Source organism: Drosophila nasuta, chromosome 3 (assembly GCF_023558535.2).
Source record: "Drosophila nasuta strain 15112-1781.00 chromosome 3, ASM2355853v1, whole genome shotgun sequence".
In the NCBI taxonomy this organism is placed as follows: Eukaryota; Metazoa; Arthropoda; class Insecta; order Diptera; family Drosophilidae; genus Drosophila; species Drosophila nasuta.
Window position 1 is genome coordinate 30,095,743 of NC_083457.1, and position 13,622 is coordinate 30,109,364.

Consider the following 13,622-nt stretch of genomic DNA (forward strand, 5'->3'; position numbering starts at 1 on the left):
GAAATTTCATTCGGCAAACAAAATTTGATGGCACTTCTCATTCAGACATTGTAAAAATCGAAAAATGACTCTTGGTCGTTTAGAAAACACAAGCGTAAATATATTACTGATAATGAGATTCATATGAAATTTGGCCCAGATGTCATCAACAGTCCTGCAAACTCAAGAAAAAAGAACTAGGCCGAATTATTAGGCCCGCGAAGTTTAAATTGAAAACTCACCTTACTTTTTTGCCCACAGTAGTATATTATAAAATGCACTTTAATAAGCAATTAAAGTTGATCATACCGTATCAAGATGGTTATAAATAGATTATTCTAACAACCCCAGCATTAATCAAAGCCGTGAATCATTTCAAGTTCTATTTATAGGAGGGAACAATTTATAAATTTTCTTCAGTTGTTATAGCTACGGATAGACTCGTAGGCATTCACAATGCAGTGCAGTGTAAGGAAAGTTCGAAATATTAAAAATATTCTAATATTTTGTATTATTAACTACATTTTTTATACCCGCTACCCATAGGGTAGAAGGGTATTATAACTTTGTGCCGGCAAGAAATGTATGTAACAGGTAGAAGGAGGCATCTCCGACCCTATAAAGTATATATATTCTTGATCAGCGTCAACAGCCGAGACGATCTGTCCGTCTGTCCGTCTGTCCGTCTGTCCGTCTGTCCGTATGAACACCTAGATCTCAGAGACTATAAGAGATAGAGCTATAATTTTTTTTCGACAGCATTTGTTATGTTTGCACGCAGATCAAGTTTGTTTCAAATTTTTGCCACGCCCACTTCCGCCCCCGCAAATCAAAAAAATCGAATAACAAACGTAATTTTAAAGCTAGAGTTACGTATTTTGGTTTATACAATAACAACTATAGTAATTATGATTCCTGAAAATTTGGTTACGATCAGACAAAAATTGTCGAAGTTATTAAAGAAATACTTTTGTATGGGCAAAAACGCCTACTTACTGGAGGTCTTAGTTGCTTTGGCTGACAATCTGGTATATTGTGCCGTCTATGGTATATTTAGAATGCGGTACTATATCGATATACAACATATACCATTTGGTATATTTTTTAGTATTTTTGCAGTATATTTGGTATATTTTGAGAAATATAATGCAAAATATATAGCTTTTATTCAAAATGGGTAGCGGGTATCTCACAGTCGAGTACACTCGACTGTAGCTTTCTTACTTGTCCAATATCTGTTTGTAGTCTGCACTAATATTTAAATTCAAAAATGTTCAGTGCAAGTCATTCAACGAGTCTTTAATGGTTATGCCGATTTGCCAAATTCGTGCCGTTGCCCGGGATAAAAATGTTTTTAACATGTGGGCGATTTGGCGATATTCCGTCAACGAAGTTTCCACCGAAGTTCAAATTTTCAAACGTGCCAATGGATTCAAGCCGTGGCTATTTAAGTATACCATAAACTTTTGTGAATATTTAAAGAAAAGAAACCATCGACTTTTTGGCATACTTTTTAATCTATTCAAAGAGTATACAAAATTTGGCAACCACAACATGTCCTCTCGTGGCAAGGTAATGTGTTTAATACTAGTATAACTCTTACCAACTAATATTTGTTCTTAGGGAAATGTAACGCTTTTAGGACTTAATCTGAATTTTGATCGACTTTTGATCGACTGCCAACTGGCGTTTATATGGTGCAACATCTTGGATTTTAGACAACAAATTAACGTCAAATGTGAATGTAACAGTTGAATTTGTTGAAGACTTTGGTCTTGACGCAGAGAAGAGTCTCATTGGGCATTAAATGTACAATATGAAGTATATAAATATATATATATATTTTGACTTTTTACCAATATGAACTAAATCAACCAATAATAGACAATATAATATGCTTAAAACATTAATTTAATTTAAATAAATTGTTAAATTAAATTTATCGAATTCTGGAGACTTTCAACTATAATAACTTCATTTATAAATGCAGAAATCAGACAGTATATAAAGTTCGACATTTTTTAATGTTTGACTTTAAGATACAATAACTTCTCCTTTATTTATGTTTTTATTTTAAATTTGGCGTAGCATTCCTAAATATTTATTGTATTTGTCAATATATTTGTGAAATATAATAAGCAATTAAAGTTGATCATACCGTATCAAGATGGTTATTAATCAATTTTTCTAACAACCCCAACATTAATCAAAGCATTGAAGCATTTCAAGTTCTATTTATAGGAGGGAACAATTTATAAATTTTCTTCAGTTGTTATAGCTACGGATAGACTCGTAGGCATTCACAATGCAGCGCAGTGTTATTATTATTCTAATCCTTGCTCTAAATTTAAACTACAATGTAGGGAAAGTTCGAAATATTAAAAATATTCTGCTAATTTGTAATATTAACTAAAGTTTTCCAATATCGTTTTGTAGTCTGCACTAATATTTAAATTCAAAAATGTTCAGTGCAAATCATTCAACGAGTCTTTAATGGTTATGCCGATTTGCCAAATTCGTGCCGTTGCCCGGGATAAAAATGTTTTTAACATGTGGGCGATTTGGCGATATTCCGTCAACGAAGTTTCCACCGAAGTTCAAATTTTCAAACGTGCCAATGGATTCAAGCCGTGGCTATTTAAGTATACCATAAACTTTTGTGAATATTTACAGAAAAAGAACCATCGACTTTTTAATCTTGTTTTTAATCTATTCAAAGAGTATACAAACTTGGCAACCAAAACATGTCCTCTCGTGGTAAGTTAATGTGTTTAATACTAGTATAACTCTTACCAACTAATATTTGTTCTTAGGGAAATATAACGGTTTTAGGATTTAATCTGAATTTTGATCGACTTAAGCTTCCTCTGCCAACTGGCGTTTATTTGCTGGCAACATCGTGGATCTTGGACAAAAAATTAACATCAAATTTGAATGTAACATTTGAATTTGTCGAGGACTTTGGTCTTGACGCTGAGAAAAGTCTTTCCGGCCACTGAAGCTTTTGTTTTTCCTTTTTTTGTTTGGTAGACTGAGGTCTTAGAGATGCAGAAATCGAACAGATTTCAATTTTCAAGTGTTTTCATAAAAATTAAAAAAATTACCACTGCAAATATAATATAATATAGTATATACTTATATTTCGAATAACAATTTCAATATAATTTGGAAAAAGTTTCTTTGTACAATTTATAAAATATTAAGACAACTCTATATTGAAATTATATGAAATATTGTATGAGTATAGTAATTATCTTATCTCAATACGTCATAAGTTATCTGTATTATTTTATTGTGGAATATAAAAAGCACTTAAAGTTGACTCTACGATAATAGAGTTGTTAAGTTGTTATTAAACAATCTTTATATTTTTCTAACAATTCCATCATCAGTCAATGAAATGAAGCATTCCAAGTCCGATTTAGAAAAGATACAAATTTCATACTTTCTGCAGTTGTCAGTATGATTCTTAAAATACACAAAATTTATATTCTGAAAAATACTGAAATTTACCAAAGTCTATATTGTGTACTATTACATTTAAATGACTGTTACAAAAATTTGCTCTGATACAAAGATATAAATCGGTATCGGGTATATAGTAAAAATTTATACCTTTCCATAATAACGCACAATATATTATAGAATAGTATAAGCGAACTACCTTTGAACCCATGCTCTGAATAAATATTTATGGTAATCGCAATTAATGTCATTATTTAAGCTTATCAAAAACGTGATAGCAATCATGTGACTATCGCACATCACGTTTTTCTAGCGACCCATATGATTAAACATTTCGCTGCATAGCAACTCAAAGCTTGCATAAATCTTATCACAGCAAACAATATTAGTATCATATTAGCTAACGTTTTTGTGCAGATAAATTAAATTTGTTAAACGAAGTGTACTTGTGGAATATATCACGAGATTCGTCAATACTCAACAATTTTACACTTAACCATCTACGAGTATAAATAATATATGATAACGAATCCCTTCCGGGAATATTGGGAAGTCTATTTTTACAACTCGATTGTGGCTATAATTAAAAACAACAAAGTTACAGGGAATTTGTTCGATTGGCAAATTTGTTGTCATAAATGTCATAATAAAATGCATTCGCTCGAAAATTAAGACAACCCATGCTGACTATTGAGCCGATAACTTATCAGTTAATCACTTGAGTTTGTTTTGCTTTTCTGCCGCTCTGTTGATGTCTCATGCTCAAGTTCAAACATGCTTGCAGACCCACTTTCTCAACTGCGATAATAGCGTGAACGAATCTTATCTCCACCTTACGCCTTGTGTGGGGTTAGCAACCCGTTGAATTCTTGACTGATCACCGGCATAAACAAACAGCGATTCGCGACGAAAGTAACATTTTGGTGGCCCCAACTACTGAAGAGAGATATTACGCTAACAGACTGGCTGAGACAGAAATAGGTCGATAAAAATAGCTTGTCGCAAAGTTATAATTAGCCCCCGACTTCTGCATAAAGAACTAAATAAATAACCGCAAAATAAAAAAATAAACAATAACAACAACAACAAGAAGAAAAGAAAAACACATTAAAAATAAAAAGTAATCGCGGAAAATGTATATCACCATATATGGAATTGAATACGTATATATGTATGTATATCAAGTATTTGTTATCAGACGACGCAGTTCCTCAGAAAAACAAAACCCCATTGCATGAGGACAAACAAACAAAAGAGTGAAGAGAGAGTCAAGCCAAAAGCGACGTTGTTTGCAATTTGGCTGTCAGGGGAATCACTTGAGAGGCGTTTCCTCTTGTGGCCAAGTTAAAAATAAGCCAACATCAAATATTGACTAAGCTGGCGAAATACTTTGAATGATTGTAATTTTAATAGCAAGTGAAACCGTGTTTTAATAATTTAGATAACGATGTCAAAAGTTTTCCTCTTTTGAAATGTGTTTCATCAGCAATGCTATTAAAAATGAATTATTTAAGGCGCATTAAAACAATCCTGCAATGCGATTAGAAATGTAATTGTTATCAAAAATGTACCATCAGAAATTATTTAATATTCCTATAGCATATAAATGCTAGTATATCTTATTAAATAATAAATGGATAATATAGATTCCATAATAAAGTTTTCTGAATTGATTTACATTTACCTACACTCAATTATGTTTTAGACATATGTATACACTCAAAAATTGTATAAACTCAAAAATTATGTGAAATATATTAGACATTTAACGATTGGGTCATTACCCAAACTGTGTGAATGGATATTTAATTGGTTAGTAAAGTTAAAATATACTTAGTACTCATATTATATCATATATTCAGTCAGTATATCGAGAGACGTTGAAGCTATGAAAACAAAACTGTCGCTTGCGATTTGTTCAGTTACTTGGACGTTGATGTTGATTACAAATTGTAACGTATGTAATTGAATAATATATACAAAATTAAATAATAAATTTGTTGTTCGCATAGATGGAAACATTTTGCAAAATGACGAATGCAGTTTGTGAGACGATGAACACATCTTGGGTCCTCATCCATGAGTGTCGCCTGCGTGCTATCAGTCGAAATATTACCACATTAAACATCGATATCACTTTTCTTCATCCCGCACATGTTATCGATCTTAGGCTGGAGCTAAAAACCAAGGCATTTGGATACAGACCCTCAATTTTCAACTATACCATCGATGCTTGCACATTTCTACGACAACGCAAACATCGAGTATTCATGATGTTTTGGCGTATTTTTAAGGACTTTTCAAACATTAACCATACGTGTCCTTATGTGGTAAGCAACGTAATATTTATTGAACTTGCTAAATTTATGTAAATCCCATCTTAGGGTAAACAAATTGTAAAGGATTTTTACTATGATCCAGCAAATTTAACTCTGCCAATACCAAGCGGTGATTATGTTGTGCTTTTCACTTGGATACTCGATAAGAAACCACAGTTTTTCACCAACATTTACTTCTCATTCTACCAGGATATTATCAATGTATAATTTTTCTCTTTTTTTATATTCATATGTGAACCAAAGTCATACGTTTTAAATAATGTGTTATTTGCAAAATAATAAAGAATCATGCATAATTGTCAGAAATGCTTTATCAATCGTTTATCAGCTTTATCAAAAAAAAAACTGCGGTAGAGTGTGTTTGACTGACTATGAGATACCCGTTACGCATTTTTAATTAGAGTAAAATAGCGCGAAGGTTGTATAAGTCTTCAACTATACTAAATTAACATATCGAAAAAGCTATATTATTGTTCAAGTATACTAAATTAACATACCGAAAAAATGCTCAAATTGTACCATAGACTATATTTGGCTTATATATTTTTTAAATTCAAAATTTACCATGCAGTTCTATGTTAACCATATAAATTTATTTCTTAAATAACATCAAAAATGTTTTTTTGATTAGTACTCATAAATTAGTACTCATAAAGATAGTAGTTATTATTGTGCTTTGAAATTACCCTTGATAATGATAAATTTCAATTTAAACGGATAAACATAAAAAACCATAAATTAATGCATTCGTTGTAATAGTACTGATAATATTTTTCTTTTTATAATCATTGTATTAATCATGACAACTAATTTATCGCTTCAAGCTAATTTAAAGAATTTATCAATGAATTGATTTACATGCCTTTATCAAACGAAGCATATTTATATGAAAAATCCTGAGTGTAGCTGCCGGTCAAGCTCGCTAGTCAATGCACTTTTCTAACCCTTGACGGAAATCAAAACTTAATTAGCAAAGAGCAAAATATTCGTAAGACAATTAAATAACAATTATTAAAAAACTGCGAATATCGAGCATTAGCGAAATTAATTTCCTCATGCGTTACTAATATTCCATATTTCTATTCGGTGTGAATAAACAATAAAATCGTGTCAACAATAGATCAGTATATAAAATGCATCGAAGCCTAATTATACTGGGTCTGCTCTCAGCTCTAATGCAATATCGATATGTAACAAAATTTCTAAACCGGACATTAAGAATGGACATTAGAGTGTCTCTTGTTCACAGCGTTCAGTGCAAAACCACAATGAAGCTAACGAATGCTGTCTGCGAATCATACAACAAATCGTGGGTTACTTTCGAGCAGTGCCGTCTCAAAGCCATAAGTCGCAATCTGACGATTTTAAACTTGAATGGGACCATTTTGTACCCTACAAAAACACTTCGTATGACTTTCGAGATGCAAAAGAAGGCAAGTGGCTATAAGCCATGGCTGGTAAAACACTCGTTTGATTTCTGCTCCAACTTGGTAAAGGCAGCGCATCCCGTTGCCAAGGTTTTGATGGAGGTAATCAAAAAGAAACCCAATGTCAATCATCCATGTCCATATGTGGTAAGTATAAAGAGAGTTAAAATTTTTTCATTGCGATTCAACTATAATACTTAATCTTTTATTAAAGGGAAGCTTTTACTCAAGAAACCTGCATATTTCTCCAGCGGATGTGTGCTCACCTTCAGCCTATCGCCAAAGCCCACCTTTATAGTCAACATATATTTCGAGTATTTTGAAGATATCGTAAAGCAATAAAGGCATAACATATCATATAGAGCAATTGTTGGCCCGTGTACTACATTAGCATTAAAACTGCGCACTTTATCCAATTACGAGTTGGACAATGGCAATGAAAAAAGACCAACTTATCAGACATAACCCCATTTGTAGCAGACAGCAGACATGTTTTGGGCTTAGTGCCGGAATAGACGACTCTTTCATCAGCCAATTCGAACTAGTATGAGTGATACATGATTCGTGTTACGTTTCAAATTGGCATTTGATTAGCTAGTCTCTGCCAGCCGCTGATTAGGTAGAAAACAATTCAAGGCAATTACTGCCAGTTTATGTGATGTGTCTTTCGCAAAATGCTATCAAATGTTTAAATAATAATGAATCATTTGCGAGAACTTTGCTCCCCAATACAATGATGAGACAGCGAACAGGAAATACACATTTCTCTCCTGTTTGATAAGATGATTTGCTCTATCAACAGACGTACAGCTGCTGCGGCTGCGGTATCTTGTTACATCAAGATCTGCGAAGCACCTCGACACACATTTTTGACTAGAGTTTCCTCAACAATTAGTCACAGGCTGACGGGCACGCGCTTCCATCTGTGATTAGTCATACGCCACGTAATCACCTTTTGCTGGCCATCGCAGCAGATTTCATCGAGCAATTTTACTGCTCGGTACTATTCAAAACTAACGGTGATTTTTTGCTTCTCTTTGTATTATACAGTAACTTTTGCTGTCGTTGTCGTTGCGCTAGGTCAGTTACGGCTCGTCGTTGTGGCTCGACATGCTAATTGCCACAATTTTGTAGGTGCTGCTGCTGCTAGGTTTGACAAATTTATACACACACTTTGCATACACGTACTATCCATTTATTGTGTAGCTAGTTACCTGCCCCACATCACGTCTATTCGCAGATGCGGCAAGTGTACCTCGCATAGCGGATCAATTGAATAACAGATTCATCTGTTGGTTTGCTCCACTTAACTCAATATGCGCATTCTCAATTTCGAATTTAATCAGGCGAAGGAGGAAGCAACAGGAGACAAAACTGGCGACAAACTGGCGACACTCAATCAATTTGCATTTGAAGAGAGAACGTTCTGTTAGTTATATGCGGAATAACTGTTCATTTTTGTGGGGGCAACTTCCTTTGTCTCCCCAATACCCAAATGAAAATTTACTTATCGCTGCTTCATTTCTTTTTTTGCGTTGTTTCTCAACTGAATGCATTTAAAACTTATATTCATTGAATCGAATAATCGCTACAGGTGTACGAGTATGAGTGTGAACGTGAACGTGAATGAGTACGAGTATTTAAGCCTACGAATGTATTGTAAAGTAATGAATGCATATGAATTGGAATCGAATTTTCATGAATTGTGCAAATACTAATCGTTGAGTCTGTGCATCCGTGTCTGTGTGTCTGTGTTTGACTGTATGTGTGTGCTGTGTGTGGGTGTATATATCAATATGTATTCGAGAAATCACTAATTGTGCTGGCAGGGAATCGGACTCGCTTCGGGATTCTTCAGATTGGCCAGACGCAGCTGCTCCAAGGCAATCTCATGGGCTTTAAAATGCTCTCGCGTCGCCTTCTCCAGTTCACTGAGTCCGGTGGTAATCGAAGTGGAGCTAGTACTAGAACTCGAAAGCGATGCGGAAGCGGCTGAGGAACTGCTTGACCCGGTGGAAGAGCTGAGTACTTTCACTTGTGCCTGCTCCGGTTGCTGAATGTAACGGATGAGAAAGGGATTCTGGGCAATGGTCTCGGGAATAGCTTCAGCACCCTGCTGGCCGCCAGCCTGAATGCGCAAAAAGAAACCGTTCTGTACCTGCTGCTGCTGGGCAATAGCTTGAGGCTGTATCAGTGGCTGTGCAGCCTGAGGCTGAGTTTGGGGCTTCACTGGCGTCGGGGCAATCACTTTGTAGCTGCTGATCGGCTGGCTGGGAGTGGAGTCAACGGCAAAGATGAACTGTTGCTCGGCCTGCAGACGCTTCGCCTCCTGCTGACGTTCACTCTCGAGTCGCTGCTGTTCCTGCATCTGCAGCGCTTGACGCTCTGCTGCTAGCTGCTGCTGCTCTTCGATCAAACGCAACTCTTCGCGTTCCCGTTCCAACTCAGCCTGTTTCTGTTCCTCGCGACGCAGTTCCTTTTCACGGAAAAGCTCAGCTTCCCGTTCGCGCTCTTCGAAGCGTATTCTGTCCTCATAGTCAGCAACTTTGTCCTCAGCTTTAAGCTTGATTTGTGTCAGCAACTGTATCTTTTGCTCATGAATATTCTTAATGGGAATCGGAGCAGCTGCTGGCTGTGCTTGGGGAATAGAGTTCTTGATAGTGACGGCAGGCAGGGGAGCAATAGCTTCAGGTTTTTTGTACTCGCTACTTGTTGTGGCAGTTGACAATGGGTCCAGAGGCTGTAGCTTCTTGAGCTCCTGCTGTTGACGCCGAATCTCGTTGACTTGTTGCAGATGCTCCTCACGAGCGCGCTTCACCTCGGGCGTTTCCTCTACGGGCATCGGAGCCTGCTGTGGTGTCTGTGGCACGGGCAGAGGAGCGAGTTGTGGAATCTGTGGCACGGGTAGAGGAGCGAGTTTGGGGGTCTGTAAAATCTGTGGAGCCTGAGGAGCGATCTGAGCAATCTGTGGTGTCTGCTGCGGCTGTGCCTGAATGTAGGAGCTTTTCTTCAATGTTATGGCTTGTGCAGGTTGAGCTTGCTGAGCTTGCAGAGCTGCGTTGAAGAGCTTGAGATGCTCCTCACGAGCACGCAACACTTCGGCGGTCTCCTGCACCGGCTTCGGTGACTCCAGGGGCACATAGGGCTGCTGGGCTGCCTGATTGCTGGTGGCTGGCTTGATTGGCAATGGTTCTGGTGACAATTTAGCCGCCTGAGTTGCCTGTGGCTGCTTTGCGATTGGCTGCACTGGAGTGGTCTTTAGCAGAACGCTCTCGGGTGTGAATCGTTGATCTATAGACTGCAGCTGTCCGCCTTGAGCGAGTTCAGCTTGCAACACTTGCAGTCGACTCTCATTCCAGATGCGCAAATGTTCATCGCGTGCACGTTGCACCTCGGGACTCAGGCCAGGCACAGGCTCAAAGGCGTTGGTCTTAATCAGTTGCTCCAACGGTTCAAATTGCGACAGAATGTTGGCCGAGGGCTGTTTGCCTTCGGCACGCAGACGTTCCAGCTCCACACGCAGGGCATTGTAACGCTGTTCGCACCAGGCGCGGAAGAGAGCCAAGTGCTGTTGCTGTGCCTCCAATTTGTTGCTGGCGACGCGTAACTGTTCCGGCGTGTAGATCTCGCTGCGAATGCCGTACAATGGTTCCGGGTAGTTGAAGCCAACCAAACGCTCGGCGCCAGTGTTGTCCAGATAGCGTAGATAGCCTTGGGCTAGTTCACTCCGAACTGGGAACTCACCACGTGCCGGGGCAAAGGCTTGCAGATTGTTGCGATAGCTGATGCTATGACCATGGGCGGCCACAGCCAGCAGGCTGAGGATCAGCAGACGCATCCTAAAGTTGGATGTGTTTGGTACAAACGAAGTGTTATAAATTTGGAAGTACGACTTGTAGGACTTTTGGTGTGCGATCTATGCAAACAACCAAAACTTCGCTACAACTTCGACTCGCTGTCGAGGAAGACTGTTGCCTGGCTGGACGCCAGTCGAGGGCTTTTATACTTGTGTACTTTCGTGGAAAAGAACCGCAAGTTGTCGAGTTGTTGCCGTTGTCGTTGTCGTTGTCCTTGAACTGAACCCGTTCTCTCCTGTCCAATAAATATCTTCTTACCCTAGGTCCAAACTGAGTCTCAGATTCACAAGCTGGCCTCTTATCGCTTACATGCTGTGCGTTCTGAACGCTTTAAGCTGCTCCTTAGCAAGCCGAGGCAGTTCAGGCACCTCTGACAGTCAGCCTGTCAGGCGAGGCAGGCGGTTAATTGGCTGCCCATCCATTTCATTGGCATCTGTTGTCGTGTTCATCCTGTTTGTTCTTCCGTTATGCAGCAAGCCCGTTCCATTCACTAGCGAAGGTCAAGTCTGGGATATTTTTAGTCTCAGCCCTGTCAATTGATAGCTGCATCCATAAATTAAACGATGCGAAGGGCAGCAAAGCTGCATACCAGCTGTGCAGTTGTTTTTTTCTCTCTACTATGGTAATTATTTAAATGCGATTTGGCATTTGTCAAAATATCAATTCAGTTATATAGTGCAGTGCACAAATCGAGACCCAAATATGGTTAAAAAAGGCTCGCAAAAGTATTTTTAGCCGGAACTGTTTTTGTACAGTCGCCGTTGGGACGCGCCTGCATGACGCTGACCGTCAGTGAGCAGATCAGATCTTCTCTGGAAGTTGGGGTGCCATGATTTTTGGGAGGCAGTTCACTCAGTGTTCGACCGGTTTAGCGTGCAACAACAACAATTCAACTGTTTTTGCCGCTTTTAATAATAAATTCAAGTTAATTTCAGCCGGCGCCGTTATATGGGCAATTCACAGACTTGCATACATATAATATCGTATGTATACTGTATGTATATGTATTATGCTATATATGGGGAGCTGTCGCGACGCGTCGCCAAGAGAAAATTTGCAATAAGGGTGGACAATAAAAATATGCAAATTAAATTATATTGCCGGGCATAAAGAATGTGAAAATCAATTGGAAATATTTGTGGTTTCAGTCGCAATGAAATGAGGCGGCTTCCAGCTGACAGCAGCTGCTTAACGCATTAACATATAAATACTACAATGAATTGACAACAGTATATACATTATATTCATTCATTTAGCATTTACACATAAATACTACACTGTATATATTATACTTATTTTTAAAATATTTAAATTAAAGAACGACATTCTTCTCATTTTGTAATGTTTAAATTTACGCATTATTTTAATTTATATAAATTTAGTTTGAAATACTACTCTCATTTCCTTAACATTTTCATATAAATATAAATACTTTGATTTATTGTAATTACTGTAACTCATATATTCTAATTATTTAGATGAAAATACTAAAGTTCATTTACTATTTCCATGTAGACATAATAATCTATTTATTATTTTCATATATTTAGAGTTCAGTTGCTGAAAATTTCCATTTAATTACTACAATATAGTATACATATTATTTCCAATGACTTCAGCAAATAGATTAGTCTCATTTCATTAACATTTGCCTATAAATATAAATGCTAAAATAATATACAATTGTTCTGATTTATTTAACATTTAAATTTAAGTACTATAACACCTATATAATTTTCGCATTTGTTCAGCTATAATACATGTATTATTCTAAATTGTTTTACACTTGAGCTGAACAGTTGTTCCTTAAGTACAATGGAGAACTGCGTCAATTTACTTGCTAACTACTAACACAGAAGTAAATTTCGCAGCTGAATGTTAAACATGTAATAGAAGTGTGAATTAAGTGGCCAAATGTTGGCATTACACCTTCAAGCCATCAGATGGTTATCCTGTGGACCAGATCACATGCCCCACTCACTTGACACACTTGTTCCTTACTCAATGTCAATCTTCGTACACAATACACAGCACATGACAAGGTGCGTGTATTATCATTGTTATACCATTTATTTCACCTTTCCGCGTAATCATCCATACGGTACACAAAATGCTTACTTTTCAGCTGAGCCACTTTCTCAGTTTTAGCGTGCATTTCGTAACAGCTCAAGGGAATTTCATAAAGCTTTAGAAATCTTGTTGCCAAGCGCCTCGTGTCTGCTTCTTCGCCCATCTAGCATATAGATTTCTTTGTTGTTATTGTTTATAAGCATACTTATTGTAGCCTTCTTGAACTGACCACAGTCACGCAGACGACGCTGCCAGCAGCGACTGCGACGTCACATGGTTGGTCTGGATGAGAATTTTCGGGAGATGTGCGTCAGATGCGCAATTTATTTTAATTTTTCTGTTGTCCACGCGCTGCTCTATTTGATGATGATTACCATAAAAGGCAAATCGATTGGAGAAATGAAAACGGAGGCACGTCCCATTTAATTAGAGCAGCCAATTGTGGGATACACATATTTATTCGCACTACATACAACGTGTGAGAT

General features: G+C 37.4%; 3 protein-coding genes across 3 annotated transcripts; 2 read left to right on the forward strand and 1 right to left on the reverse strand.

The window, feature by feature from the left end:
• The first annotated feature begins 2,420 nt into the window (after positions 1–2,420).
• Positions 2,421–3,028, forward strand: LOC132793383 (uncharacterized). Its single transcript, XM_060803300.1, has 2 exons — positions 2,421–2,736; positions 2,793–3,028. Exons 1-2 carry the CDS (start codon positions 2,473–2,475, stop codon positions 2,976–2,978), a joined length of 450 nt encoding a protein of 149 aa, XP_060659283.1. The 5' UTR covers positions 2,421–2,472; the 3' UTR covers positions 2,979–3,028.
• A 2,162-nt stretch (positions 3,029–5,190) lies between these two features.
• LOC132792227 (uncharacterized) lies at positions 5,191–6,061 on the forward strand. The gene is made up of 3 exons (XM_060801492.1): positions 5,191–5,401; positions 5,457–5,774; positions 5,829–6,061. The coding sequence occupies exons 1-3, from the start codon at positions 5,333–5,335 to the stop codon at positions 5,988–5,990; spliced, it is 549 nt and encodes a 182-aa protein (XP_060657475.1). The 5' UTR covers positions 5,191–5,332; the 3' UTR covers positions 5,991–6,061.
• Positions 6,062–8,731: 2,670 nt separating this feature from the next.
• LOC132792226 (bromodomain-containing protein DDB_G0280777) lies at positions 8,732–11,190 on the reverse strand. The gene has a single exon (XM_060801490.1). It carries the CDS (start codon positions 11,046–11,048, stop codon positions 9,024–9,026), a length of 2,025 nt encoding a protein of 674 aa, XP_060657473.1. The 5' UTR covers positions 11,049–11,190; the 3' UTR covers positions 8,732–9,023.
• Between the last annotated feature and the right edge of the window lie 2,432 nt (positions 11,191–13,622).

Excerpts from the sequence above, each read along its gene's own strand:
- LOC132793383 (XM_060803300.1), top strand. The coding sequence starts at position 2,473 with ATGGTTATGCCGATTTGCCAAATTCGTGCCGTTGCCCGGGATAAAAAT. Across the intron at positions 2,737-2,792 it reads CCAAAACATGTCCTCTCGTG|GGAAATATAACGGTTTTAGG; the intron begins GTAAGTTAATGT and ends ATTTGTTCTTAG.
- LOC132792227 (XM_060801492.1), top strand. The coding sequence starts at position 5,333 with ATGAAAACAAAACTGTCGCTTGCGATTTGTTCAGTTACTTGGACGTTG. Across the intron at positions 5,402-5,456 it reads TGTTGATTACAAATTGTAAC|ATGGAAACATTTTGCAAAAT; the intron begins GTATGTAATTGA and ends TTGTTCGCATAG. Across the intron at positions 5,775-5,828 it reads ACCATACGTGTCCTTATGTG|GGTAAACAAATTGTAAAGGA; the intron begins GTAAGCAACGTA and ends ATCCCATCTTAG.
- LOC132792226 (XM_060801490.1), bottom strand. The coding sequence starts at position 11,048 with ATGCGTCTGCTGATCCTCAGCCTGCTGGCTGTGGCCGCCCATGGTCAT.